Raw genomic sequence first — 27774 nt, 5'->3', positions numbered from 1 at the left:
TGCGGCGCTGCGACGTTACAGTTTCCGACACCTTCTTTTTATAACTCGGCTCTATCCCCCAGCACTCGACCTGTGAAAACCACGCCTATGCAGCAACACAATTGGTCCGAAAGCGTCAAAGAGCCAATCAAGAGGCCTCCGGCTCCCCGCAGCCCACAGCAGAGCCCGACCTTCTAGAGCCTCCGAGCAGACGCCCGGGGAATTCTAGAGGCGGAGGAGGGTGGCGAGGAGCTCTCGCTGGCTTTCTCTCGCTCCCTCCCTCTCCTCGCGCTCCCTCTCCCACTCCGTCTCTCTCTCTCTCTCTCTCTCTCTCTCTCCCTTCCTTTCATTCCCTCCTCCCCTCTAAATCCTCCCTGCCCTGCGCGTCTGGACGCAGATTTAGGAAGCGAATTCGCTCACGTTTTAGGACAAGGAAGAGAGGCGCGGGAGAAGAGCACAGCGAGATTCGGATTGAAACCCAGACACCCTCCGGAGGCTCGGAGCGGAGGAAGGAGAAGGAGGGCGAACGGAAGCCAGTTTGCAGTTCAAGTTTTGATAGCGCTGGTAGAAGAGGGCTTCAATCAGAGATTTTTTTTTTTTTTAAAGGAGAGAGACTTTTTCCGCTCTCTCGCTCGCAGTTCACGCCGGTCTAGCGCAACTGCAGACGCCTCCTGCGAGCCAGAGGGAGAGGCAGAGAGATAGGGGGGCGGGGGAAGAAGCAGCAGCAGAGAGACAAGGTAAAAAGTCTCCTAGGAGAACCATTCGCATTTGCAACAAAGAACTGGGGGCTGGGGAGCGATTCCTGGGACTAAGAGCTGAAGTGTCTATTTCGAGCCAAGCGGCAGGGCTCCGGCCAGAGTTCAGACCCTGCTCGCTCCTCTCGCCTCGGAAACCGACTTCCAGGAGCGGCTTTTTGAAAACGCAAGGCACAAGGACAGTCACCCAGTCGACTATGTCTCCCGATTTCTCGCTTTGCCCTCTTTAAAAGCGGCATTCCCCTCCCCCAAAAGACACTTCCCCTCCTCCATTTGAGTGCTTTAGTTGTGATTTTTTTCCTTTTCCTTTTTTTTTTTTTTTTGCTTTTTTCCCCCTCCAAACTATGTGCTGTTGTTAAAAAACAAAAACAAAACAAAACAGCAGCTGCGGACTCGTCCCCGGCTGGAGCCCAGCGCCCCGCCTGGAGTGGATGAGCCTCTCCATGAGAGATCCGGTCATTCCTGGGACAAGCATGGCCTACCATCCGTTCCTACCTCACCGGGCGCCGGACTTCGCCATGAGCGCGGTGCTGGGTCACCAGCCGCCCTTCTTCCCCGCGCTGACGCTGCCTCCCAACGGCGCGGCGGCGCTCTCGCTGCCGGGCGCTCTGGCCAAGCCGATCATGGATCAATTGGTGGGGGCGGCCGAGACCGGCATCCCTTTCTCGTCCCTGGGGCCCCAGACACATCTGAGGCCTCTGAAAACTATGGAGCCCGAGGAAGAAGTGGAGGATGACCCCAAGGTGCACCTCGAGGCCAAAGAACTTTGGGATCAGTTCCACAAGCGGGGCACCGAGATGGTCATTACCAAGTCGGGAAGGTAAGCAGGCAACAGTCCCTCCTCCCAAGCTACTGGAGGTTTCTTTCTTCTTTTTATCTCTCTCCTCCCAGAACAGTTATTCCGGTTTAGAGGAAAACTTAGTTCCCAGAGCTGTGTACAGAGACCTCCTGGGCCCTGTCTTTGGGGCAGGACATTTCAGCTTACCTGGGCAGGTTTTCCTACCTGAGTCTACATCCTGGGTTCCCTACAGGATAGACAGACTTTTTCAATGGCACACAGACATCTCTGCAGGAAGAAAGAAAAGCACCCCACTACAGAAGTTCACTGTTCAAAACCTCTCTGGGACGTCCTTCTGTCTTTGTTGATGTTGTATTTTTGTCTGTTTCATTTTGTTCTCAGAGAGAAGCACTTCCAGCCCTTTTTGTCTGTGTGGTAACGGGAGGCCTGGCACGAGCTGTCCTTCCCCTGACTACCCTCCAGCCTCGCCTCTGGGTCTGCAGGGGCCCTGAGCCTGGCCCTGCGAGGGTCAGAGAGAAATCGAAGGGCATTTGGGGTTTGTCCACACGACTTTGTGTGCCTGTAATCTGAGGGAGAGTTCAACAGGCAGTTTTGGATAATTAGGATTCTGTTTTCAGACCGAAGGAGCCAGTGGGGGAACACATCCTGCTGTTTTATGTGTGAATATTATCAACCACATTTTACCTAGTGTTTAGAGGTTCTTGCCTGCCCAGACTTTGCCTGTCACCTAAAATCACTGATTTTTTTTAAATGGCATTGAAGTCTATGAAGGCATAAAGCTGAAGGAATAAAAAAATCCCTCTCAATTTTAGCTTTGAGTCTTTCCAAGCTAAATGAGGCCAAAGTTTGGCTTAAAATCCTCCAACCCAGAAGATACTCGGTCAGTTTCACAGTGAAACACTCCCTTTTAAGTCAAGAGTACAGAATGCCAATGCTTCTGGGAAATAAAAAGCAATTTGGTGGTAGAGGCTTGCAGTTTGGGACTGTCCTGAGCAGCAGGGGGAATGCGGTTAGCAGCACGCTAGGCAGACTGGTGATCAGGCCTGGGAGTCCACCCCAATCTACAAAATTCGTTTTGAGAACTCACCAACCTCCAGTTTCATTTCGCCAGCAGCGGGATTGCTGTTCCAGAGCAGGGAGGGGTGCAACTTGACATTTATTTTCTTGATATGTTTTTAACATTTTCTCATCCGTGACTGGTGGAGGATTCTAGCCTTGACTAACCGAACTTGACTACAATCCTACCCCAAGGTGTTTAGAACCCCCAGGAAAACGCACAGGCAAGAATTTCTCTTGAAGGAGGGCAATCTGTAAAGTCATACAGAAGACCAAAACATTACAAAGAAATTACTAGAATGTAGAGCAATCCAGTGCCACCATTCACTTGTTTGGAATCTTGGGACATTTTAAATAGAAAAACGGAGCATATTTAATCTTTCTGTTGTGGAAGGAAACAACTTTGCAGCCAGTCGCCCTACTCTGAACGGTATACAAGCTCACCAATTGCAACAGAAAGTTTAAAATTTGATTTAAATAGCTTAAGATTCAATAGGGAATCCAACCCAAGATTCTGGGTGATTTTCTTTTTTTTCTTTGTCTCTTCCCTCCTGCTGTAGGCGAATGTTTCCTCCATTTAAAGTAAGATGTTCTGGCCTGGATAAAAAAGCCAAATATATTTTGTTGATGGACATCATAGCTGCTGATGACTGTCGATATAAATTTCACAATTCTCGGTGGATGGTGGCGGGAAAGGCTGACCCCGAAATGCCGAAAAGAATGTACATTCACCCAGACAGCCCTGCTACCGGGGAACAGTGGATGTCCAAAGTTGTTACTTTCCACAAACTGAAACTCACCAACAACATTTCGGACAAACACGGATTTGTAAGTTTTATTGCTCCCTTTGGTAAAACATGTTCTCTTTCTTCTCTCTAGCAAAGGCAGTGCCTCCCCTTTTCATGTAAAATCGTGAGTGTCTCCCTGACTCTCTGTTGGGGAGCATAGCAAACTTGTTCGACCCCGCAAACAGAGCCGGAGAGAGAGAATTCCAGGGTGTTCCTCTTCGGAGAATGGAAGGCCTGGCGTTCTAAGAGAAGTGAGGGCAAGAAAACTTGACCACCTCCTGTTCTGTGGCAAGTCTAGGTCTTGGTAACTGCTTGACCTGACAGGGGAGTTCAAAAAGCAATCGTGCAGATATAAAATCAGTGTTAGAGTGATGTGTTCATAAAGGACTCGTCTTAAGATATCATACTTCTATTTTGAAACTAGCCATGGTATTTCTTGGGAGCGTTTTAAGGTTCACAACCTTGACTGCATTGGTGAGAGGGTGTGAATATATTTTTTGAAAGAGTTTTTTTTTCCCCTTTGACCCAAAAGGAATCGGGCTTAGGTGAATATCAGGTTTATTAGAAACAAGACTTAGATCTCCGGGATAAAAATCGCGTACATGTTGGGCGTGTGTATGTGGATTCCGTAAGGGAGTACTGAGAAACTTTTAGGAGACTTAGATTGCTTGTAAAAGTCACGCAAAAGACCTTTTGCCCCCTGCCCCTACGCCTCCCCAACATTTCAATAAAATAAACAGAGTGATAAGTGAGGAATAAGCAGAAAGATTAGGCCCAGGAAGACGTGAATGGCGCGGAAACATCTCCAGCGGGCAGGAATTGCATTTGAAGCCCTTGATTTGATTAAGGCATAAATATTCCTCTCTCGAGTTCAGCCTTTCAGGGCTTTAAGTGGATTGGGCTTGTCAATTAGTGGGCGCTTAAAGGACTGAATCATTTTGTAAATTAAAATGCATGTTTCTCTCTATCTTTTAAGACTTTGGCCTTCCCAAGTGATCAAGCAACGTGGCAGGGGAATTATAGTTTTGGTACTCAGGTAGGCTAGGGTTCAAGGTATGAATCAACCTTAGATGGCGAGGGTGGGGGGGACCCTTTGGAAACGGAGGAGCAATTCGGATTCTCCAGAAGATAACATCTGTGGCGCTGAATGTGCCCACAGAGGTATTCTGAGGAGGTGGGCTCCTTTACCAGCTTGATTCCCTTCGGTGGGGTAGACGCCAGCCTGGCAGGGGTCCGAAGAGCCCCTCGTGTCCCGCTAAATCCTCCTGTGATGTGTCTCTCTCCTCTTCCCGGCCCTTGCAGACGATTCTGAATTCCATGCACAAATACCAACCCCGGTTCCACATTGTGCGAGCCAACGACATCCTGAAACTTCCTTATAGTACATTTAGGACCTACTTGTTCCCTGAAACCGAATTCATCGCTGTGACGGCATACCAGAATGATAAGGTAACTGAAGGCGCTCTCCTTTCTAATGGTGATAATATCACCCTCCCCCTCCACCCCGCCGCCTGCGAGGAGGAGAAAGTTCCAAGAGCACTAGAATGGGAGTCTGATTTTTCTTCTGTGATTTGACCTTCAGTAGAGCTTTCGGGGAAATGGGCACTGGCACATTGCAGAGGCAGAAGGTGGCGGGGGTTGGGGGGGGGGTGACCAGCTAGGAATCCAAAGCTGAGCTGGGGAAAAAAAAGTGCCAAACTTAAATTTGCCAGTGAGGAGCTCCTATAACCGCCTGCCCGACCGACCTCCACCCTGGGATTTCTCCTGTTTGTTTCAAGGTTCATCCTCTTCCCCTTCAGGAAGAAGGATGAAAAAAAAAAAAAATCAGGTTTGAAAGGAACGAGCTAAAAATTGAAGGCAAAAGCCGTTGGGGATCTTGGGAGGAGAATCACAGTGGGGACCAGCTTTTCTCCCCTGGCCAGAAATCCCGAGTAGCTGGTCTGGTTTTTATTACCTTTTATGCTGCTGTGTTTTTTTTATGGGGTGTGTGTGTGTGTGTGTGTGTGTGTGTGTGTGTGTGTGTTTGGAAAAACCTACTCTGATCACAGGCTCATGCTAATTGAGTTGTCTGAGGCTTTTGAGATGAGGGGACCAAAGTCACTGCTTCATTTGAAGGTTTTTTTTTTTTTTTTCCCTCCCTGGGGACTGAGACTTGGGATTAGGAGTACCCCCAAATGGAACAACAGGCAGCACCTGGTGTGTAAAGTTATGGTGGCCTGAAGGTCATGGGCATGTGCACAGAGAAACACAGAGAAAGTGACTTGTTGCTGATTTACCAGTTGCCAGCTTGGCTGTTATCAGGCAGTTAATGGGGCCAGAGGGTGCGGGGGGCAGAGAGGGGGGACCTGAGGACCCCTGCCCTTCAGCTTCTAAACCCTGGACCTCCATGCCAGCCCAGCTCACTGGACAATGCCTTACGTTTTGAATTCACCCTTCCTATGGGTGGGTCCTCTGTGGCCCACCGATGGGAGTGTTCCAGGTATGTTTCCTTAGTCTGGAGACTGAGGCATCAGGACCTTCTCTCTCTTCGAGAAGTGTATCCAGGAATTTATTCCAAGAACAAGAGTCCATCCAGGGGGCCCTCTTCCCACCTCTAGCGAACTCTGTGTATGTACAGAATCATGCCCCTGACCCCTGCCACCCGAGGGAAGGGATTTGAAAGATTACATACTATGGCATTGTTTCTCAGCCTGTAAAATACATGCTCCCTCTAGATCCAGAATCCTGTGAATCTAAGTTGTTAATGGAATAATAAAATATAGCATTTTTTTTGATTCAAGAGGCCACGGGCCTTCTCTACCTAATGGCGGAGGCAGGGCATATAAATGAAAATAAACATTTCCAGCAGTCATTCAGTCCTTTTAAATCTGTAATTGTCAATATTGTAATTCCTCCAACATCCCCCCAACACACACACCCAGCAAAAAATCAAACCCACTCCGGTACAAGGGCAGTGAAACCCATAAATCATTTTATAAGATTTGCAGGAAAGGTTGGTGTGGGTGCTGTGTGTAGGGTGTGTGTGTGTGTGTGTGTGTGTGTGTTTGGGGGCAGGAAATATAACATTTTATGATCAATTGCACTGTATAAAAAGAATCAAAATGAAAGCATAATTTTAAGACCTACAGGTGGCCCTTTCGACAGCTTTTCCATGTCTAAGCCCAAGCTGATGGCTGCCCAGTCAGAATCATCTGGGGCCTGGAATCCCTGGTTTGGCCTCCTATGGGAGATGCCCACCTTACACAGTCTCCTGTGTCTCCTCCCACTCCCCCACCTCCAAATTTCAGCTATGATACCCTCTCCCTTTCTTTTTAACCTGGTATAGCCAAATGACTTCTCTGGTTGGCAGTCAGATTTCTGAGTAGATTGTTGACTTGGGGGAAACACTCCCCAGAACATTCTAGAAAATGAGGCCAATGTCTCTCTTGCTTGTGTCTCCTCCTCTAGATAACTCAGTTAAAAATAGACAACAACCCTTTTGCAAAAGGTTTCCGGGACACTGGAAATGGCAGGAGAGAAAAAAGGTGAGACAGTTGTTTCGCAGATAATTTAGAAGATCACTTTTCTAGGTCCCAGATCTCAACTGTTAGAAGTGGGATGCGGTGCGTAGATTGAGAAGGGTGGGGGAAGGGCGAAAAACAAGGTACTCCCGCTTGGCCAAGATCTGAGGGGTTACAGTAGACTGCTTCTTCTACCTCCTCCATGTTACTTTAAGGGCAGTTAACTAGGCCACACCATGAATATCTCAAGAAGAAAAGTGTCAGGGGTAACAGATTCTATACAGATGCCTATTAATTCCTAATTAATTTAAGGTCATCCTGGGCAAGTCCCAGGAAAGGGCCAAGTCATTCACAAAATGCTTTGGAATTTTTGCAATCTTGTCTGGCAAATACCCTCCGAAGGACTGGGTCCCCTGCAGAAATCTATGGCTCCCTCCTTCTGTGGGGACATGGATCATTTTGCATTATGCAGACAGCTGGATAGTATATAAAAGACGCTCTCCCCTCCCCCACCCGCTTTCAAAGAATTTGGAAAATCCAGAAAATCAGCCCCAGTTTTTAACCTTATCCCCTTGGGGAGGGGGTGGGCATTAAAAAATAATTTCTAACATCTAAATTGGTTTTTTTAAAACTCCGATTAATGTGTTGGTGAAACGATTACAGTAAAGTGCACCATGAAATAACCACTTCCTCTCAATCTTAGCAACCGGTCTGGAGTCTGTAGGCTGTTTGTGTTCACTGGTTTGAGTCCTCAGTTCCCCTCCCTCTGTAAGGCCGGCTGTTCAGCTGTCTCTGGCCAGCTCCAGCCTTTTCTCTTGCACTTTGCTTTTAAACAAGATCTCACAGCCCCAGCCAATGCCCCTTCCCGAATGAAGCCCTCTGGTCTTGAATAAATGGGACCAAAGCCTATTCTTCCTTCCTCCCTCTGCCTGTGCCACACTCTGCAGCCCAGTTCCAGGGTGCAAAACAATGCTTGGGTCTGTGTGGCTGCCCCGGGCCCTGCAGATTGCAGAGAATTAGTGTTGTCCGTGGGCACAGGCAGGTGAGGTGTGTGGGCGCCTCTTTGGAGAGGGGAAATTCATGTCCTGTTGTGTAACGCTGGTGCCACAGAAAGCAGCTCACTCTGCAGTCCATGAGGGTGTTCGAAGACAGACACAAAAAGGAGAATGGCACCTCTGATGAGTCCTCCAGCGAACAGGCCGCCTTCAACTGCTTCGCTCAGTCCTCCTCTCCAGCCGTCTCGACTGTAGGGACATCCAACCTCAAAGGTGAGCCTGCCTGGCCACGGCCGATTCTTCAGATTTCTCCAGGACTTGGAGGCCCAAAGAGTTGAGGGTGGGGACACCGACCAGGGAACCTACCCCTGACAGGCTGCAGACCCTTCTAGAAGCTTGTAAACAGGAGCCTAATCTCAAAAGGGGTGATCAGGTATGTCCCCCTCCCTAAACTAGTCTGAGAACTCAGAATCCCCCCAAAACATGGATTTGGCAGGGAGGAAGGCACGGTCCCTCCTCCTGTCAATTCCTGTATCCCCTCTGGGTGGGGGCCCGGGTCACCTCTCTCTCTTTCTTCCCACCCCCCCACCTCCAACCAAGCCACAGCTGACTTTTTTTTTTTTACTGTCTTTGAACTTTAGGTTAAAATGCCTCAGGCTGGAGGGAGGCGAGGGGTTCTCTGCCACCTGGAACAGGGAAGGTGGCCAAGAGGACATCCAGCTTTAGAGCAACAGTTGACCTGGGAGAGGAGGTGGGGCACAGGAATCCCAGTGGAGAGAGCAGAGGGTGGGAGGGGGCGAGATGTTCAAATCCCCAGTCACTTTTCTGTTTCAAGAGCAAGAACTATTTCTTTGGAAAGACACACACTCTCAAACGGGAAGAAACTTGTTGTTTCAGTGAAATAAAATGAAAATCCTTTATGTCTTCAATCCATGTAAGCTTTAGACATAAAATGGGATCCCTTTTTTCTTCTTTCTGGTAGGACACCCACAGAGGGTGTGGTGAGAGCAAAAGAGAATCTCTGATTGTCTCCAGGCACTGAGTGGGCCGCCTGTCACCCGTCTCTGTCTGCAGAGACCCGGGCAGACAGAGAACGCTCAGTTGAGTGTGTGTGTGTGTTGGGGGAGGGGTGTTCATTTCTGCCACTACCAAGTTAGACGTCAGGGTTCTCTCCAAACAAGTCCTTCTGAAGGAATCCACAAAATTGTGGAAGGTGCTGATCTCAATCACTCACTGAACAAAGAGAGTTAACCAGAAGGTGTTCCCGCAGTGAGTTTTAGTGTAAGACAGTTTTTATTTTTACAAAGTGGATTTTCCAACGAATGGGAAAAGTCCAGAAAAGACTTTGACACAGTAGGGGGTCAGCTGATGCTTGCAAAAATAAAAAAAAGGGAAAATTCGCTACCCATTTGGGGGAGGGAGGAGGGGTTCAGCTATATCGAAATACTGGAAGTTTTTTACTAGCTTATTTAATCCTTCCACTAAGTGATAACTAAAGTTTGAGATACCATCATCCCCACTTGGCAGATAAGGAAACTGAGGCACAGCGAAGTTAAGGGGCTCGCCGGGGTAACACAGCTTGGAAGTGGCCCGGCTGGGATTCAAACTGGGCAACCGGAGGGCTACTGGCCCGGATTTTAGAGCTAACGCCCTTCCGCTTGGCTTCTGTTCCCCTCCTCCCATAGATCTGTGTCCCAGCGAGGGTGAGAGCGACGCCGAGGCCGAGAGCAAAGAGGAGCACGGCCCGGAGGCCTGCGACGCAGCCAAGATCTCCACCACCACGTCGGAGGAGCCCTGCCGGGACAAGGGCAGCCCGGCGGTCAAGGCGCACCACTACACGGCCGAGCCGGGCGGCCGGCCCCGGGACAGCGGGCGGCTGGACAAGGCGTCGCCCGACTCTCGCCACAGCCCGGCCACCATCTCGTCCAGCACCCGCGGCCTGGGCGCCGAGGAGCGCCGGAGCCCGGGCCGAGAGAGCGCGGCCACGTCCAAGGCCGAGGAGGCGCGCGCGCTGCCAGGCAAGGAGGCCTTCGCGCCGCTCACCGTGCAGACGGACGCGGCCGCCGCGCACCTGGGCCAGGGCCCCCTGCCCGGCCTCGGCTTCGCCCCGGGCCTGGCCGGCCAGCAGTTCTTCAACGGGCACCCGCTCTTCCTGCACCCTGGCCAGTTCGCCATGGGGGGCGCCTTCTCCAGCATGGCAGCCGGCATGGGGCCCCTGCTGGCCACCGTGTCCGGGGCCTCCACTGGCGTCTCTGGCCTGGATTCCACGGCCATGGCCTCGGCTGCCGCGGCGCAGGGACTATCCGGGGCTTCCGCGGCCACTCTGCCCTTCCACCTCCAGCAGCACGTCCTGGCCTCTCAGGTATTCATCAGCCACATCTCCAGCCCCTCCCTCCACTCACTCCTGTATGCCTGCCCTTTGATATCAGACCCTCAGCCAGTCCCCCTGCCTGGAAGCTTTCAATCATAATAATTCTTATTACTAGGTGCAAGGCTTATCTCATCGATTCATAACCTCGCACTCCCTCCAAAAACTTAAAAAAAATTTTTTTTTCTAAGCCAAAGTCTGTTTCTAGCAGAATACGAGTTACAGATAGTAACTCTACACAGCACTTACTATGTGCCAAGCACTCTTCTAAGTACTTGATCTATTCTGACTACAGTGGTCCTATGATCACCTCCAACTTCTAGATGAAAGGGCAGAGCTCAGAGATGTTGAGTAACTTATCCAAGATTGCACAGCAGGTAGGTAGAGGACCTGAGACTCTACCCCACGCAGACTCCAGGGCCAATTCCAGGGGCCATGATTTGAGCTTCAGAGTTGAAATGTCTCTTAAATGTCTCACAGCCAACCCTCCCCTAGGGATTAGACCAGGGAGAGACCATGGCCTGGGGAAGGGAAGTGACTTTCTAGGGGTGAGTTGAGTCTTGACGCTGTTTCCTGCCCACCTCCACCCCAAGCAGGCCAGCCTGTTCCCCAAAGGGTTAATGGTTTGTGCACATGTGGGAAATGTCAGAGGAGAGGCTGAGGCTGCCTATGTATGGCTCAGACAGCTGTGCTGGGGCTCCGGCAGCTGGGGAGAAGTCTCAGGCCGCTGGAAGTGCTCTGAACCCAGGAGAAAGGTTCTAGGGGGCTTTTTGCACGCCCTTGCCTTTTGTTTTGTCTGAGCACATTCGTCTCCCTTCCCCGAGCCAAGAGGCAGGACTGGCCTCCCTCTCTGTGGGGAGGAGGGGACTGAGAAAAGGGTTGGCTTCTGGCCTTTCTCCATTCCTCCCATTTCTCTGCTGGCCCTTTCTGGAGACCCTCCTGTCACCAGTGGGCAGGTGATAGGTGGGTGAGGGGGTGCCTGGACAAACAAGTACTAGCAGTGCCCAAGGAAATGGGTCAGAGAGGAGTGGTGGAGGCCAGGGTACCTGGATTTTAATCCTCCTGCTGCCTGCTAGCTGAGTGACCTCCTGCCTGCTGGGGCTTAGCTCAGTCTCTCCACCAGTAACACCAGCATAGGCTAGGTGATTTCTTTGTCTCTCTTCATAGCAACACCCTTTACTCTCTTTACTTACCCTCCAACTGCACACACTACTCACCCCCCATGCCCTGCAATTTCCTTAACGATCTTCCCCAGATTTTTTTTTCATTTGAGAAATTTCTAGAATGGAGTAGGAGTGCTGAGGAGTGGGGTAACAAGAATGAGAAAAAAATGTCCAATATCTTATCCCCTCTGGTTTGCACCCAGCTCCTTGTGTGGGGTAGACTATGGCCCCCTTTAACAGGTGGAACAACTGAGTCTGATGAGAGAATGTCCAGCAGTCTCATTAGCCAGCATATTGCAGGCAGCAGCTTATTTAAGACCCGCAGAGTCCCTAATAAGTACATGAATTATTGAACACCTCCCTGGTTTTTGTCATATAGGAAAGCTGAGGCACAGGGAGTGAACACTTTGGCCTAGGGTGGACCTAGAGACAGAAGCCTGAGTGTCCGGTTTCCGGAGCCCCCAGGGAAGAGAGGTTAAGGATGAGCCCAAGGTGGGGATGGGTGGGGGAGGGGTGACGGATGAGGTCGGCTTCTCCCATCGCGCTGCCCCTGAGTGGCTGACTCTCTGCCATCATTCTCTTCCCCTCCCAGGGCCTGGCCATGTCGCCCTTCGGAAGCCTGTTCCCCTATCCTTACACGTACATGGCCGCGGCAGCGGCGGCGTCCTCGGCGGCGGCCTCCAGCTCCGTGCACCGCCACCCATTCCTGAACCTGAACACCATGCGCCCGCGGCTGCGTTACAGCCCCTACTCCATCCCCGTGCCGGTGCCGGACAGCAGCAGCCTGCTCACCACCGCCCTGCCGTCCATGGCCGCGGCCGCCGGGCCCCTCGACGGCAAAGCCGCCGCCCTGGCCGCCAGCCCGGCCTCGGTGGCCGTGGACTCGGGCTCGGAACTCAACAGCCGCTCCTCCACGCTCTCCTCCAGCTCCGTGTCCTTGTCGCCCAAACTCTGCCCGGAGAAAGAGGCGGCCACGAGCGAACTGCAGAACATCCAGCGGCTGGTCAGCGGCTTGGAAGCCAAGCCCGACAGGTCCCGCAGCGCGTCCCCGTAAACCCCTCCCCAGGCCAAGTCTCTTCATTCCAGTCCAGTCCAGTCTGCAGTGCACTTTGTTGGATGTCAGATAAACCACAGGCGTGCAGCGAGGTCAGCCCTTCTTTGTGCAGCCCTGTCTGGGAAGGGGTGACAGACTCCCTTGAGAGAATGTGCTGGAAAGCCCTGTCTTCTTGGCGTGGTTTAAATATCGGGGTTCCGGCTCAGAAACGTCCGTGGCATTGAGCTCTGGAGAGTGGGAGTTAAAAGTGTTGGCGCCCAGAGCACCTCCTTTGAGGCTGGTCTGGGAGCTGTGGGGAGATGAAGGTGGCCAGGCCCCAGGAAGGCAGGTGTGGAAATGCTTCTCTCTCAGTGCAGATTTATATTTTTTTTCCTTCACCGTGTCAAGTGGAATTTAAAAAAACAAAGAAAGAAAATGGGGACAAATGGATACATTAACCCGATTCTGTTTGTGATGATTAAACACTTTCGAGTGACTTGTGTATCAGTTCTAAATAAATTACTGGGCAGCATTGTTTGGGGAAGGCTGTCCCTACCATCTTTGTTTAGTCTCTGTTAAGGAAATCTGTGTCTTCTGAATATTCTCGTGATGTTTTAAGAGCCGCTATAGGTCTCTTCTTGCATGTTCCACAGTCATGTATTTGTGGGTTTTATTTTGAATGCTTGCTTTTAGAGAGAAAAGAACATGACCCCTTACCCTTTCCTCAATTCTCTACCCTCAAATTGGCAACCCCAAGGGGGGATGATTTAAAGGGAAGGGGTGGGGAAAACACACAAAAATGAATTTATTTTATCTACGCTCTGTAGCAAGATTCATGGCCCTCCGGCTGTTCTTTCTCTTTCCTGTATATGCAATAACAAGGTTTTAAAAAAAATAATAAAGAAGCGAGACTATTAGACAAAGTATTTATGTAATTATTTGATAACTCTTGTAAATAGGTGGAATATGAATGCTTGGAAAATTAAACTTTAATTTATTGACATTGTACATAGCTCTATGTAAATAGGATTGCAGCTGTCAAGTTTTTGTTTTCCTATAGTCAGTTTTATTTCAAGGTCACAGGATTGCTTTTAAAAGTAGAAAACACACTTTCTGCACCAATGCCAACACTTTTCAAAAGAGTTGTCCGCAAAAAAAAAAAAAAGTTTTCTTTTTTAATGTCCAAAACTGCGGGAAAGTGCTATTGTATCTTTTACCCAAAATTGGGGAGGTGGTGCCACTTTCCAGCCCCACCTTAGGTTCCTTAAAATGCAACATCCTAAGAGTGGTTCTGAGATTGCTTGGGGGGTGGGGGGGAGGTGGGGAGTGCAGAGGCTGTGGTTTGACGTTCTCATTTTTCTTTCGTATTTGTACTTGCTAGTCTCTGATTTCTTCAAAACGAAGTGGAATTGACTACTTACTGTCTCCAATGTTGATGGTGTTTTGAATTGGTGCCTATAGAGATATATTCACAGTTCAGAAGTCAGGTGCTGAGAGATGGCTTAAAGACAAAAATTCATGAAGGTATATTTTGTGTTATAATTGTTGATGAGTTCTTTGGTTTTCTGTATTTTTCCCCTCCTCTCTTTAAAAACATCATTGAAATTTCAATAAATTTTTATTGAAATGTCTTCAGGCCTCGTGTTGAGTGCTTTCTTTAGGGAACTTTCCCGAAAGTGGAGAGTCTGTCCCTTTCTCTCCTGGCTTCCTTTATTCCCTTCCCTTTGCCTTTAAATAATTAAGACCGCCCCCACTGAACCAAAATGAGATGTCACTCAAGTTACAAAGCTAAAAACAAAAGTCCCTTACTCCGGAGAAAGGAGCCGCTTCAATCTGAAATTACTTTTCCTTTAAATTAGGAAGCAAAACGAGAGACGGAAGGGGGACTGATTAGAATTGGATAGAATAGCAATTTCAAATACTTAAGTTTTAATGGAAAAAGAATGCTAGCTCCCCAAGTCAGTGTTTCCCACACGAATTGAACTGAAAATACATTTGAGGACTGCGAATGTTTTCGTTTTAGGCCCGCTTTCCCTTTGCACCTCGATCTGGGAAACCCAAGTCAAAAATACTTTCTTTAAATATAAAAATAAATAAATAAATACCCCCCCCCCCAAATCTTCTTGCCCCAGTGTGCAAAAAGACAAGAAAAAAAAAAAAACTTAGCAGAATCTCCTCGCGGCCAGCCCTGGCAGGGGATGAAATCGAATGTCCCCCTGCAGTTCCTGGTGTCTCAAATTGGACCAGGCTGACCCAAGGCACCCCTCCGAGGCCCCAGTCCGAATTGTGCCTGCTAAGTGCGGCCAGCTCTGGCAAACTGTTGAGTATTGCGAGGGAGGAGGGCAGTTTTTCCTCGCAAGGGAAAGGTAATTCCAGGGAGCATATTTGACCCCCTCCAAGGGAAAAGTCACCCAGGAGGCTGACACCCTCCTCTAGGACTTCCCTTCGACCAGCCTCCAGGCTGTTTGGGGAGTTGCCTTTTGAAGTTCGATTTATCTTTGAAACATTCAATAAAAAATGGTGAGGCCATGACAGTCTTTGGTCTCCAGGCCTCCCCACCCTCAGCCTCGCCTCGGAGGTGTGTGTTAAGTGTGTGTGTGTGTTGGGGGGATGGGAAGGTTCTCCAGGCCTTTGCTTGCCCCGGGGGCCTTGACGTGAGGACGCAGCCGGAGCCTGCCTGGCGGCTGCCTCCCCCACCCCCACCCCCCATCCCTGGAGCCCGCCAGCCCGGCCCCAAGTCCCTGTCACCTTCGGGCCTCTTGAACAGCCCGTGAGGAAGACGCCCCCTCCCCTCCCTCATCCTGCACTTGGGGCGGGGGAGGGGGAGAATCGAGGTCGAGACCCTTTGGAGAGGGAGGCACATGCCCTTCCATCTCCAGCCAGGCACGTGGGGAGCCCCACAGCCTCTCCTGCGCTATCGCCCGGGGAGGGAGGGACAGCAACCAAGGTCGGAGGTGGGTGGGGTGGGAGGGGCTTTGCAGGGCCTGGGGACCTTTGGGGTACTAGCTCCCCCGAGGGCCCGAAGATTTTCAGGGAGCGCGCCCCAAACGCCGCGGCTACAGCCGACTGGGCCACTTGCTGGCCCAACTACTACGCGCGATGCCTGCGCCCCAGGAAGGTGGCAGTCGGCTGGGGGCGCCCAGCAGAGCTCTCCGGATGGGAGGGGGAGAAAAGCCTCGCCTTCAAGGAGGGAAGGAATGCTTTTCTTTCTCGGTCCAGATTTACTCACCCCCCCCACCGCATCACCCCCGAGATTCTCGGACGGTGCTCAGACGTGGGTCCAGCCTCTCCCACTGCTCGCCTTTTTTTTTTTTTAATCTCCCGTGTATCTTATTTGTATACAGTGATGTTAATGAGTAACTCTTGTGGCGCTGATGGACGGGGGGTGAGCGGCTCGCAATCTCTCTGGATTTCGTTGCCTATTACTCACCTGGCGCCGGTCGCAATCTCGCCGCGGGCTTTATGGTGGCGGCGGCCGCCGCGGAGGCCACTCGGGGCCGGCGCCTTCGCCTTTTTTCCGGGCTTCGAGTGCCACCTATCTGTCTGGCCCACAAATGCGCCCCAGTGGCCGCCGCTTGCTTGGGTCCCCCAGCGCCTCCCGGGTTCCGGAGCTCGGGCCTTTCACCTCTGCCCCTTCTCATCCTCGCTACCCCCAGCCGAGGCTCCCGTCCTCCTCTACCCACCCCCCAACCCACCATCCCAGCATCGGAAGACGCGGCCTTCCTCTCTTTCCTGGATATCACTTTCACTCCTGTTTGGGCCTCAGATGAGAAAAACAGTCCTTCTCAACTCTGGGTTTCCGAAGAGCCTTCGGAAATTCAGTGAGGGAGACTTTCCTTCATAATTTTCTCACCAAGTACCTTGCTGTTCCGTGCAGAAACCTTCGGTAGCACCCCGACCCTGTCGGGCAGGGGACAACCTGAGCTCATACAGAGTAGACGGTGAAAGAAAGGATGCCCCTCCCCAGTATACACCATTCTCACTCCACCCTGGGTGCAACTCTCCTGTGCCTGATGCTCTTTCTCTTTCTCACTAGACAACTCTGGATTTTACCGGATTTACAGTGGCCGCGTCTACAGGGGACAAAAGCCGTGGCTCGGCTCTCGGCTCTCGGGAGCAGCAGTCAGTAAGGGTCTCGGCCGGCCGGGGTCAGCTACCGCAGCCTGCAGGGCCGAGCGACTTCGTGATTTGTAGATTTAAGGCGACAAATGCGGGTGCCCGCCTGCGCCCTCCGGCCCCCGCCCCTTGGGAAGGTCGGCTCCAAGCCTGGCTGCGCCCTGGCGTCTGAGACAGGCGGAGGGGGAGGGGGTGGGCTCGCCTTTTGCTGTGCTCTGAGCCGCGGGTGCAGGCGTCCGGGTTCCTGCTGACCTCCCGGCGCTAATTGCAGGGGCCGAAGGGCGCGCTCCGGCGGAGGCCGGGGTCACGACCCTGCGCTCCCTCCTCCCGGGTCCCAGCCTGCCCGAAGGAGCCGGGTGTGTGCACGCGGGCGGGCGTGCGTGCGTGTGCGAGTGTGTGTGTGTGTGCGCGCGAGTGTGTGCGAGTGTGTGTGTGTGTGTGTGTGTGTGTGTGTGTGTGTGTGTGTAGCCTCCCTCTGGATCTGCGCTGTCCTGGAACCCACCCCTTCTTTGTGGGGAAAGTTCCCGGCGCCTAGGCTCTTACAAAAATTCCATCCAAGAAGGAAAACCCTTCTTCTGACCTTTCTCCTAAGCCAGCAGACAGCCAGCCGCCTTCGGGGGCTGCAAGAGGCTTGAAACGCTTCGCGTCCGCGCGCTTTCTGCCTCGCTGGTTTCCAAATTTGACCTCACGGCAACCAGCCAAGAGAGTGGCTGTTGGGGTGTAGACGCAAGGCCGTGGTCGCGACCTGGCTCTTACAGACAGCGTTCTAGAAAGTTCGTAGCCATGGGCAGCTCTTCCGGGGTTTGCGTTCTGGGGCCGGGAACTACAGGTGTTAGAAGTAGACGCGTGTGTGTGCGCGTGTACTAGTGCCTGCTCCACCAGTAGACGTCTCTTCCAATTTGTATTTCAAAGTTCCTGCGCGAGACAGTTCCGGATGTAGATGCCTTTGGTTGTTTTATAATCAAGATGCGTATAATCAAGATGTATATGTTGCAGATGTTGGCGTTCAAAGTACACGTAACAACAATAGTAAAAAGCTGGCACCCAGGGGGCACGTGCCAGGCGCTTGGTTCAGCACTCCACAAAAAGAGATCTCCTTTAAGCCTCGCAATTAACCCTATAGTGTGTATACGATTTTTACCCTTCTTTTAAAGGTGGCAACTGAGGCACAGAACAGTTAAATCACTTACCCAAGAGCACCCGGGATTCGAGCCGATGTGGGCCCCAGAGTCCTAATTCAGGTGGAGGTTGTACATGTCTGCGATGCAGATATCCCGGATGTAGAGAAATCTATGGGCGTGTTCCGGATTTGGTGTGCGTCTCAACGCGCTTTTCATAGGAGAGCATTTTAATTTCTGCGGGCGTCTGTCGCGTAGTGCAAAAGTACAGTTTCCATTTCGGCGTCCCATTTCCCCTGCCCTCTCCCGGGCGCCGTCGGGGAGGAGACCGCACGTTTGGGGCCATGGTTCCCAGGCGGACGAAGCGAAGGTGGGCTGGGGGCAAAACCCCATTTACAAATGCCTGCGGCGGGGGACGGTAGCAGATACCGTGTTCTCGTTCGGATCCGAGTAGCGAGGGACAGGGAATTGCAGCCGCACCAGCGGGCGGGCGCCAGGGCGGCAGGGTGACCACGCCAACTCCAGAGTTCCCCTCTCCCGTCGGGTGGGAAAGCCAGACTCAGGCTCTGGGGCTCTCGGGCTTTTCCCCACCGGCCTTCCATCCTCCCCTCCTTCCCTAGCTTTTGCGGTGCTCCAGATGCCCAGGCGCGAAGGCCAGGGACTGCAGGTGGGGACTCTGCCGGCGCAAGAAGGGTTTGTTCTTTCCTGGTTCGACCCTCCTCAGCTTCCAGGAACCTAAGAAAATTTAGTTTCCCCTGCCTTCTTTTTCTCAACTCTTTGGCCCCAGCTGGGAGGCGAGGGGTCGCCTAGTGGGGAGCTAGATACGCTGAGAAGCGGAACAGGGGGTGCCGAGGATTCATCTCCGCGCGGGAAAGGGGGTAACTGGTTATGCGACAGCTCGGCCCAGGTTCCCCATCCAGGGCAAATGTAGGCCCCACGCATCTGGAGAGCCAAGGCCCGGGTCTGGCTGCAGGCTGGGCGAGAAACAACATACGGCTTGGGTAGAAGATAGGGACCCCTCTTTCCTGCGCCCAAGACGCAAGGCGCTTTCTGCCCCGCGGCTGGGATGGAGTCGAGCGCTCTTTGCCCGTTGGATTGACACAGCTTTGGGGCAGTGCTGGAGTGGGGGGCGGGTGGGGGCTCAGAGAGCAGACCTTGGTACCGTCCGGCTCTCCGACCCCCAGCCCACCCCAGTCCGAAGATCCCAGTCAGTCTATCTGAGCTTTTGAAATGCGATCTCCCGCGCCACTTCGGTTTCCCGCTAATGACCCGGGCTCTGGTTTCGGGTTGGGCAGTTGCACCCGGAGGAGAGGGCTGCTTCCTCAGGTCCACGCCAGCCAGCCCCTGCCTAGGCGCCCTTCCCGCCAGCGCGGTGGGCCCAGGAGGTGCGCCCTCTGCCCCTTCGAGGCCCCCAAAGCGTCGAGGACACCTAGGCACGGAACTGACACTCCTCCGCCAACTTCCTTCCTGACACTTTTGCGCTTTGCCATCCACCCCAGTCCCCACCGCGGGCATCACTGACGGAACTTTTTTCTTTTTGTGCGGAGACCAGGCACCCCTCACTATACAGGGGAGCCCCAGCTGTCATGGGTTGTTACTTTAGTCACCCCACCCCCTAATCCAACGAGCCCACCAGGGCACAGAGACTGAGGTGTGACCCTGTTATGGAGCCAGGCTGGTATGACCGTGTGTCTGCCAAATAAGAGTCCCCACCACCCCAATCAACAGCCAGCCTCCTCCTCCCTACCCGCCCCAACCAGGCCCGAACCCGTCAGCTAATGGCCATTCTTTAGGGTGGCACCTCTTAACTGAAGAACAGAGCTGTGACTTCAGCAGATCCCCAGAAGTCATATACAAAAGTTTGTTCCTGGGTACACATGCAGATTTGGGGGGAGTGGATAATTTTCCTCAGTTTCTCAGATGCCTATGAACCTGTCCAAATGAAGACCCACTCACTGCTCTGGGGACACAAAGAAATAAGGGGGGGGATGGTTTAGAGTGGTTCCTGGAGGCTCTTGTCTCTGCCAGATCGAATTTAGCTTTAGGGACCGTCCATCTCGCTCACCTTCTTGAAGGACCCTGTTTACTTGCTTCTTTTGAAGCTGAGCCTCTAAACCCGGAAAGCCTCAGGCGTGGTCTACTTAGCTGACTAATTAATGATATTAACTTATCAACCAAATGATTATGAACAGTCATTATCGTTCCCAATGAATTCTGTGTTAATTTCCTGTTGCTAAGGTCACCCCCACTCGACGACCGCAGGTAATAAAAGGAAACCACTTTTCATAAAACAAAATTACTTTTTACTACATACCCTCCTCCCGCCTCAAGAACTAGGACAAGGAGAGCCACAGAGGCATCTCCTTTATGAAGGGACTATTGGGGTCCAGTTTGGGGGTTCCTGGGCATCTACAACCCCCCCCCCCACTGGCCGCCTCCATGTCATCTGGCAGATTTCATCTTCGTACAGATCTTCAGAAGGACTTTTTTTTTTTTAAATTAAAACCACAGCTGGTGGAATTGGGGACCTGGATTTTGGCTGATAGATGTGTCTGTGTTGGTGGGGGATAGTCTGGGGTCTGAGGGTCACCGGAGTCTTTTCCCTTGGGCAGAAATGAACAAGGTGGAGGCTGGGACCTCTGTCGTTGCAGACTATTTCCTTTACCTTTACTGCCTAGCAGAGCCTAGAACAAAGTAGGCACCCACCCAAAACCTGTGTGAGGCCAGTCTGAACATGCTCAGGAGCCCCATTAACTTGGAAGGCAGAGGTTATAGTAGATGCAGTTTAAAACGTCGCCTGCATTTTTCTCCCTGTCATGTGTCACTCTTTTTGTTTTATTCAGGCAAACACACCAGCCACACAGGAAAATCCACAAGCACTTAAAAAAACAGCCTAGACATGGCAGAACGTTCAAGGAGAGAGGCAAAGGTCCTCCTGTCCCCTTCTCTCTGATAAAATAGGATCCCAGGGGAAGCCCCTCATCACCCCACCTTTTTGCCTAAATAAACACTTCTTTGGCCGTACGTGGCCACTTAGAGATGGATCTCATACAAAGGGACGTTAAGTAGAAGCTACCTACTCCACCGCCATCTCAGCCTCCCTAAATCAGCAAATGCCCCACCGATCTCTACGTCACGCCAAACTTTCCCCCAAGACTTTTTCGCAGGCACGTCACAAGACACATGTGGATGGTGAGGCCAGTGTTTGGTGGCAGTGTGTGCCTGCCTCAGGGAGTTGAGGACGACGCTGCGCTTTTTTTTTTTTCCCTTCTTCTTTTCTATTTGTCGATAAACAGGCCACTTCTGCAACTGGTTTGATTTGACATAAAAGCTCTCCTGGTGTTGTTTCTCCTGATTTATTGATACGTCCTGGTCTCTGAGTTGGAGCAGAGACCTGAGGTGAGAGAGAGCGCAAACAAAAAAGGAGGGGAGGGTGTAGTCCATCAACACTAACTCTTGGTTCCTCCCCAGGGGGAAAAAAATTCAAGCTACCTGTTTTGCAGAGATCAGGGCAGGGAGGATAAGGAAGTAAACGCAGCTCAGTTCCAATTGTTCGCGGGCGCCTTTGCTTGGTCGTTACTTTGCCGCCATCTGCTGGTGCTTTGGGGGAAGTGCATGGGGACTTTTTCAAAACCTGGCAAGGCTGAGGGTCACTCACTCATTCACTCACTCATTCATTCATAATTCATTTATTTATTCAGCAAATAACCGTGGCTGAGGCGCGGTCTCTGTTCTCACGACATGTGCATTCCAGCAAAGCCAGCTTCCTGGCCATCCCCTGAAGGTAAGGTAGAGAGATAGCAAGGCATCAAATGACAGAGCCAGGTCCAAACTGCCACCTGCTTTTATGTGGCCTACAAGCTAGAAATGGCTTTTACATTTTTGAACGGTTGGGGGAAAAAAAAGTCAAAAGAAGAATTTGTAATGCCATGTGAAATTGACTTGATATTCACATCTTAGTGTTCAGAAATAGTTTCATTCGAATCCAGCCACACTCAGATCAATTACATAGTCTCGCCAAGCTGCCAGAGTGAATTCTTTCAACAGAGTCTGCGTGACTTGCAGAATCAGACATCTTTATTATCTGGTCTTTTGCAGAAAAAGTTTGCCTGCCCCAGGTCTACAGGAAGGCTACGGCCGTTTTTCATAATCGCAATCTGTGCCACAAATCCCAAGAAAGCCAAGAGGGCTTTGGGGGAAACAAACAAAAAAAATGCTACCAGGGGCCCAGTCACTGGAAGGCTGGACTCGCGGAATGAGTCCAAGGAAGCTAATGATAATAATTTAAAAGTTGCCTTGAAACGGAAACGAGCTACAGCACATGAAGACACGCAGGACTTAGTAGGACCTCAATAAAATACCCATTCACAGAAGGTCATCCCCCTCCCCACGCCCCCCACCCCCACCCCGCCAGAGCAGGAGCACAGGATTTGTGGAGAAAAGACACTGGTTGCAGGATGTAGACAGTTTCAGTTTAAAAAGACTCCAACAGCAGGGAGGGTGTGACTCAGTGGTAGAGCACGTGCTTAGCTTGCCCAAGGTCCTGGGTTCAATCCCCAGTACCTCCATTAAGAGGGAAAAATTTTAAAAATAAAAAGAGACTCCAACGAAGGTTAAAAATAACAGACTGTGAGGAGTCCAAGGAAAGGGGATGGTGTGGGTCAGCTTCGTTTTAGAGTTTACTCTCAAGGAAGGAAAAGGCAGAATGTCTAGAGTTGCCAGACAAAAGCCGAGACCTTGCTGTGAAGCTGAACGACTTTTTTTGTGATGGGCTTTTCTTCCGGGCTGAATGGAGGAGACATAAGGTCATGTTTATTCCTTTCTAATGCGGTAGCCATTTAGAATGCAAAGGAGGCCCCAACCATTTCTGCCTCTCTCTCTCTTTCCTCCCTTCCTTCCTCCCTTCCACCCTATTCCAGATAACAGCCTCCACTCTGAGGGTCAGGGGAGGAAACTGAGGCTTTGAGAATGTACGTGATCAGCTCAAGTTTCTGCAGCCAAGGTGTGACTGAATCACCAAGACCGGAGCTTCCCGGTCTGTGCGTCTGTGTCTTTTCTATTAATGTCGCCTTGCCTTCCTCTCTGCCTTGGGCCACATGAGAGCCTCCTTCTTTATCATTGTGAAGCCCCAGGATTTACAGAACCCAAATCCAAGCTGAAAATGGAGGCAATTACCCAGATAATTTAGGTAAACGTCGAGGTTGTGTTGTGTTTTAACATCCGTGCCTGAATTACTGGAGTAATTGTTTCCACTCCTGCGTCTCATTGTGACCTTGAAGAGGCAATTCTCCCGACAGCCCCTGTTTGTTTTGTCCGGGTTGAACAAGGCCCGGTAGCAAAGGAGAGGAGGCTGGAACAAAACCCCGGGGGCGGGGGGGTGGAGAGAGGCCAGCCGGGCAAACTCGAGGGGGCCAAGCCAATTTGTGTTTGAGGTCAATAACCTTTGTGTTTCCATAAAAACCCCATCCAGGAGGTACACTCAACTGGCACAATTCTACAGCGAAAACGCTGTTCCAACGTATGAAACATCAAAGCAGCAACAGCATGTGCTTGTATCCGTGTGCGTGCGCCAAACAAGGAAATTAAGCAAATCGAGGAGAATTTGTTAAAAACGGAAAATGCACCTTCTATAATTTCTTAGAAAAAGAGAATAAATTGTGGAGTCATCTTGTCCCCTCCCTCCCCCACCCCATGCCCCAGCCACCCTCTGCTCCTGTCCCCAGGCTTCTAATTTGCTTAAGAGGAAAAAAAAGTTTAAGCTTCTGGAACCTGAATTTCCCACCTCTTAAAAGAGGGCTGATAATAATCCTTGCTTTATAGGGTTTTGGGAGATAACACTGGTCCTACACAGCGTCCGGGGACTGGCCTATAGAAAGTTCGACGCATCCCTGGTGTTATTATCAGGGATGGGGTCTGAGATGCTGTCTGCTAAAGTGAACACAGTCACACACGTTTCCAGAAATAAGGCAAATTCTCCCAGCCGGTTTCTTTCCCGGTCAGCATACAGGGTGAAACAGGAAGGCTGGTGCCCCCATGGACACCCAAACAATGGGAAATCCATGCATTAAAGTTTTATAGACGGCAGTAGAACTAGTTCAAAAGAAACAGGCTCCGGAGAAAAGCGAGCTGGTCCAGTGACATCAAGTAGAACCAGGAGCCACAAGTACATAAGCTTCTGGCCTCTTTTCTTATTTATTTATCGCCAGGCAGGGAAATGGGAGGTTGGCAGGCTTACCCCTCGGTTAGAGATAAGGAAATAGAAGCTCGGAAGGTCAAGGTTTTATGTCAGGACCTAAAGCCATTTCAGGGCCAGAGAACTCAGCGCTCGGTTAAAAACAAGGCCAGCCCAGGGAGCAGAAAGGAGTATAAAAATGTGCGTTGAAACGTTTGCAGACAATAAAAACCCAACGGGTGTATTATTGCCAGTCACTTCTTGTCTGGGACAACCTTTCCTTTGAAACAGGGGCTCTCACCCCAAATCCACACCAGATTTACCTTGGGAGCTTTGAAAGGATCTTCATCAGTGCCTAGGTTCCAGCCTCAGACTGGTTGAACCAGAGTTTGGGGGAAAGGCCCTGGTCTGGGTGTTTTTTTTTTTTAAGTTTCCCCAAGTGTTTCCAAAGAAGAACGAAACCATTTGGAGCACGGATAATCCCTACAGGGGATTGTCTCAATTGTATGTCATGTTTTGGAGTGAAAAAAGAACAGTCATATTTCCTACCTTTTTGAATCAAAAGAGGCTTTGGAAAAGAAACAAGAAAGAAGGCTTTGAACCTCAGCCCTAAAATTTGGATTATTAAGTTTCTTCCTCAGGGTCTGGTTTCAGTGGATTCATGATCCCCCAAAATCAAGTGCAGAGTTGGCTGGTGACGCATAGAAGGGCATTTTTCCCAGGGAGCTGGTCCATGGTGTTCATCAGATTCTCAAAGTTAAGTGGGTAGCCATGTCCTTCCCAAGTTTAAAAGTCACTGCTCCAAGATTAAGTCAAACGAAGGATGGATATTCCAGGAAAGGGATTGTGGAGGCATCAAACTACATCTCACGGCATTAAAGCCACTGCTGTCACGTTCAACCCTGGGTCAGAGCTGCTCAAGGTCATGGCCTTATTTTCTTTACTCCTCCTGACTTCTGTTGACCTTGGTGACCACACTTCTTCAATGCCTGTTTCCTCCCTCAGTTCCCACAACCCGACAGCCCTCTGACTGTCCCCGCATCTCTGGCCACCTTCCCAGCGGTGAACTTGTAGGTTCTTGTTCTTTGCCCATCTCTTATATGACATGACCTCTACATGGTCATCTTGGTCCTCCTTGTTCCCTAACCATCACCATGCTGGCAATTTCAAAATCGGTCCTTCTTCTGAGCTCCAGGCCCGTGGGCTTACTTGGCATCCTACCCAGACACTTCCATCACATCTTAAAGGTAGTCTATCCAACCTGAATCCATGATCCCAGCTCCCCACTGCCCCATTGCTGAGCACGTCCACCCCCGCATTTCCTGTACCATTGACTGATATCCATCCTTCCATCCAACAACCATCTACCAAACCCCTCCTGGGTGCCAGGCGTTACACTAAGTGTTAGGAATACAGAGGTGTGGGTCACACAGTCTGCAACACAACCACTCAATTCTGCTGCCACAAAAGCAGCCACAGATAGTATGAGAAGGAACAGGTGTGACTGTGGTCCAACAAAATTTGTCGACACACACTAAGATTTAAATTTCGAAGGATTTTTCCATGTCATAAAATAGTATTCTTCTTTTGACTTTTTCCAAGCATTAAAAAACACAAACAACAACAACAACAACAAAACAAAACGAAAAACCACTCTATGAGGACCACACCCATCCCCGTGGTGGCAGGGAGATGAGTTAAATAGGTGGCAGGCTACATGTGACCCAGAGACGGCAGTTTGACAATCCTTGCTCTCCAAGAGCCTACATTTTGAGGATGGAATTAGCTCTCTTCTGTAGTAAAGTGCCAAAAGCATGATCACCCTTCTGAGAGACATTAAGGTGATTTGGAGATGTCTCAGGAATAACTGAACTGTGGGTATTTCTAGGTATAATGGGGCTGAATTTTGCCCTCCTAAAATTCACATGTTGAAGCCCCAACACACAGGACCTCAGAAAGTGACTGCATTTGGAGACAGGGACTTAAAGGAGGCAAGCGACAGTGAGGTCGTGGGATGGGCCCTACTCCAATATGACTGGTGTCCTGACAAGAAGAGGAGATCAGGACACAGAGACACGCAGAGGGAAGACTATGTGAGGTTACAGGGAGAAGACGGCCGTCTGCAAGCCAAGGAGGGAGGCCTGGGAAGAAACCAACCCTGCCCACCCCTTGATCTTGGACTTCCAGCCTCCAGAACTGTGAAATGATAAATTTGTGCTGTTTAAAGCCCCGCAATCTATGGTTCCTTCTTACGGCAGCTGAGCCAACAGCCACACTCAGTGCTGAGCGTGCTGGTCACACAATGTCCTTCTCCTCTTTTTATTTTATTGAAGACTAGCAGATTTACAATGTTGCGTTCCTTTCTAGTGTACAGCATAGTGATTCGGTTACACACATGTACACTCTTCTCCATATTCTTTTCATTAAAGATTATTGCAAGATGTGGAATGTAATTCCCTGTGCTACACAGTAGGACCTTGTTGTTTGTCTATTATGTATCTGCTAATTCCAAATGCCTAATTCATCCCACCCGCTCCCTGCCTTTCCCCTTTGGTAACCATAAGTTTGTTTTCTATGTCTGTGAGTCTCTTTCTGTTTTGTAAATAAGTTCTTTTTTTAAAAATATAGATTCCACATATAAGTGGTATTATGTGATATGTCTTTCTCTGCCTGACCTTACTTCACTTAGTATGATGATCTCCAGGTCTAACCATGTTGCTGTAAATGGCATTATTTCATTATTTTTTACGGCTGAGTAATACTCCATTGTATGGATACACCACATCTTCTTTATCCAGTTACCTGTTGATGGACATTTAGGTTGCTTCTGTGTCTTGGCTATTGTAAATAGTGCTGCTGTGAACATACGTCATTCTTAATCTTCCCACTAACCCTGTGAGGGACGTATAGCCCCTCTTCTTCCTAAGTGGGAAGACAGAAAATTGGTTGTCGGCCCAAACTCACAGCTACAAAGTGGATTCAGATTCCAGAGCTCTGCTCAGCCTCCCTGTATGTCACCATAGAATGGAATTCCCTATTTGTTTCATGTAGAAAATGCGACATACAGCGGAAAGCTTTGGGCAGAAGAAACCTGTTGTAGAAGCAGATGACGGATGTGAGGAGTCCGGAGTCTGCCACGGGGTGAGCTCAGTAAGCCCCTTCTTTCCTTTGGAAGCTCCATGTTCATCACTGTGAAATGGGCACATGGGACCAGCGGAATTCCCAAGGCCTGTGGCAACATATCACAGTACGAGTCAAGGCCAAATGTCTTGTGCATTTCAGTTAGCTTGTTTTTCTAGAAGATTCCTCACGTTGGGCGCCAGAATCCTGCCTCACCAATGGAGCTACCACACTGAATTGGCTGAGGGCCGCGAGACCGCTGAGAAAATGGGGAAGGCACACATTCATAACCACGGAACTCCATAACCGTCATCTGCTCTTTCCTCTCGACTTCCAAAACCCCCCTGTTCCACTTCCCTTCTGTGGCGGTATTGGTTTTACGAGCTCAGAAGGGACTGGGAGAAGGAACGCCAGCATTAGCTTCATTGTCGGACGTCAGGCTTGGTGCCCGCGGATGAGGGTGTCTTTGGCAGGAGGTTTAATGAGTTTCCCATCTTGGGGGTGGTGGGTGCTTCTTGAATCCACACCCGCTGTCTCCCGGGCTTGGACCACATGCTCTGCCGCCAGGCAGTCCCGGAGGACAATCCATTCTTTCTGGGTCTGACCTCGGTTCATGGGAGTGGGGAGGAAGTGGCCAAGAGCAGGGGCGGGGGCAGAGCCTGCTGACACGGGGGAGGCCACAAAAGCTGGCATTACAATGTCAGCCCCTCCAATAGGGGCCTTGTTCCTGGTCCCTTGTCTGCGGGTCGGAGGGAGCCAGACTGAGCGGAAGTCGGGTAAGAATGGTTCCCCATTGTCCACGGCCCGGAGGC

General features: G+C 50.8%; 1 protein-coding gene and 1 long non-coding RNA gene across 4 annotated transcripts in view; one reads left to right on the top strand and one right to left on the bottom strand.

Moving 5' to 3' along the window:
• LOC116150009 (uncharacterized) overlaps nucleotides 1–463 on the bottom strand; it is a 485742-nt gene extending 485279 nt beyond the window's left edge. The window contains exon 1 of one of the 2 annotated variants that reach the window (XR_010378575.1): nucleotides 400–463. This is a non-coding gene — a long non-coding RNA (uncharacterized LOC116150009). The remainder of the gene's footprint in view (nucleotides 1–399) is intronic. The other variant, XR_004133645.2, reaches the window with a different exon arrangement.
• A 123-nt stretch (nucleotides 464–586) lies between these two features.
• TBX3 (T-box transcription factor 3) lies at nucleotides 587–14067 on the top strand. 2 transcript variants are annotated; one of them, XM_031442849.2, is made up of 8 exons: nucleotides 587–1554; nucleotides 3150–3417; nucleotides 4354–4413; nucleotides 4680–4826; nucleotides 6825–6901; nucleotides 7988–8145; nucleotides 9558–10234; nucleotides 11996–14067. In XM_031442849.2, exons 1-8 carry the CDS (start codon nucleotides 1166–1168, stop codon nucleotides 12455–12457), a joined length of 2238 nt encoding a protein of 745 aa, XP_031298709.1. In that variant the 5' UTR covers nucleotides 587–1165; the 3' UTR covers nucleotides 12458–14067. The 2 variants fall into 2 exon arrangements, with proteins under 2 accessions (XP_031298709.1, XP_064337238.1); XM_064481168.1 differs by lacking the exon at nucleotides 4354–4413.
• Nucleotides 14068–27774: the final 13707 nt, after the last annotated feature.

This window comes from Camelus dromedarius, chromosome 31 (assembly GCF_036321535.1).
Source record: "Camelus dromedarius isolate mCamDro1 chromosome 31, mCamDro1.pat, whole genome shotgun sequence".
NCBI classification, from domain to species: domain Eukaryota; kingdom Metazoa; phylum Chordata; class Mammalia; order Artiodactyla; family Camelidae; genus Camelus; species Camelus dromedarius.
This window is presented reverse-complemented; position numbering and strand designations above follow the sequence as displayed.

Bases quoted from the DNA above. Each gene is read 5' to 3' on its own strand.
- TBX3 (XM_031442849.2), top strand. From the start codon at position 1,166: ATGAGCCTCTCCATGAGAGATCCGGTCATTCCTGGGACAAGCATGGCC. The intron at 3,418-4,353 runs GTAAGTTTTATT...CTATCTTTTAAG, and splicing joins TTTCGGACAAACACGGATTT to ACTTTGGCCTTCCCAAGTGA. The intron at 4,414-4,679 runs GTAGGCTAGGGT...CGGCCCTTGCAG, and splicing joins ATTATAGTTTTGGTACTCAG to ACGATTCTGAATTCCATGCA.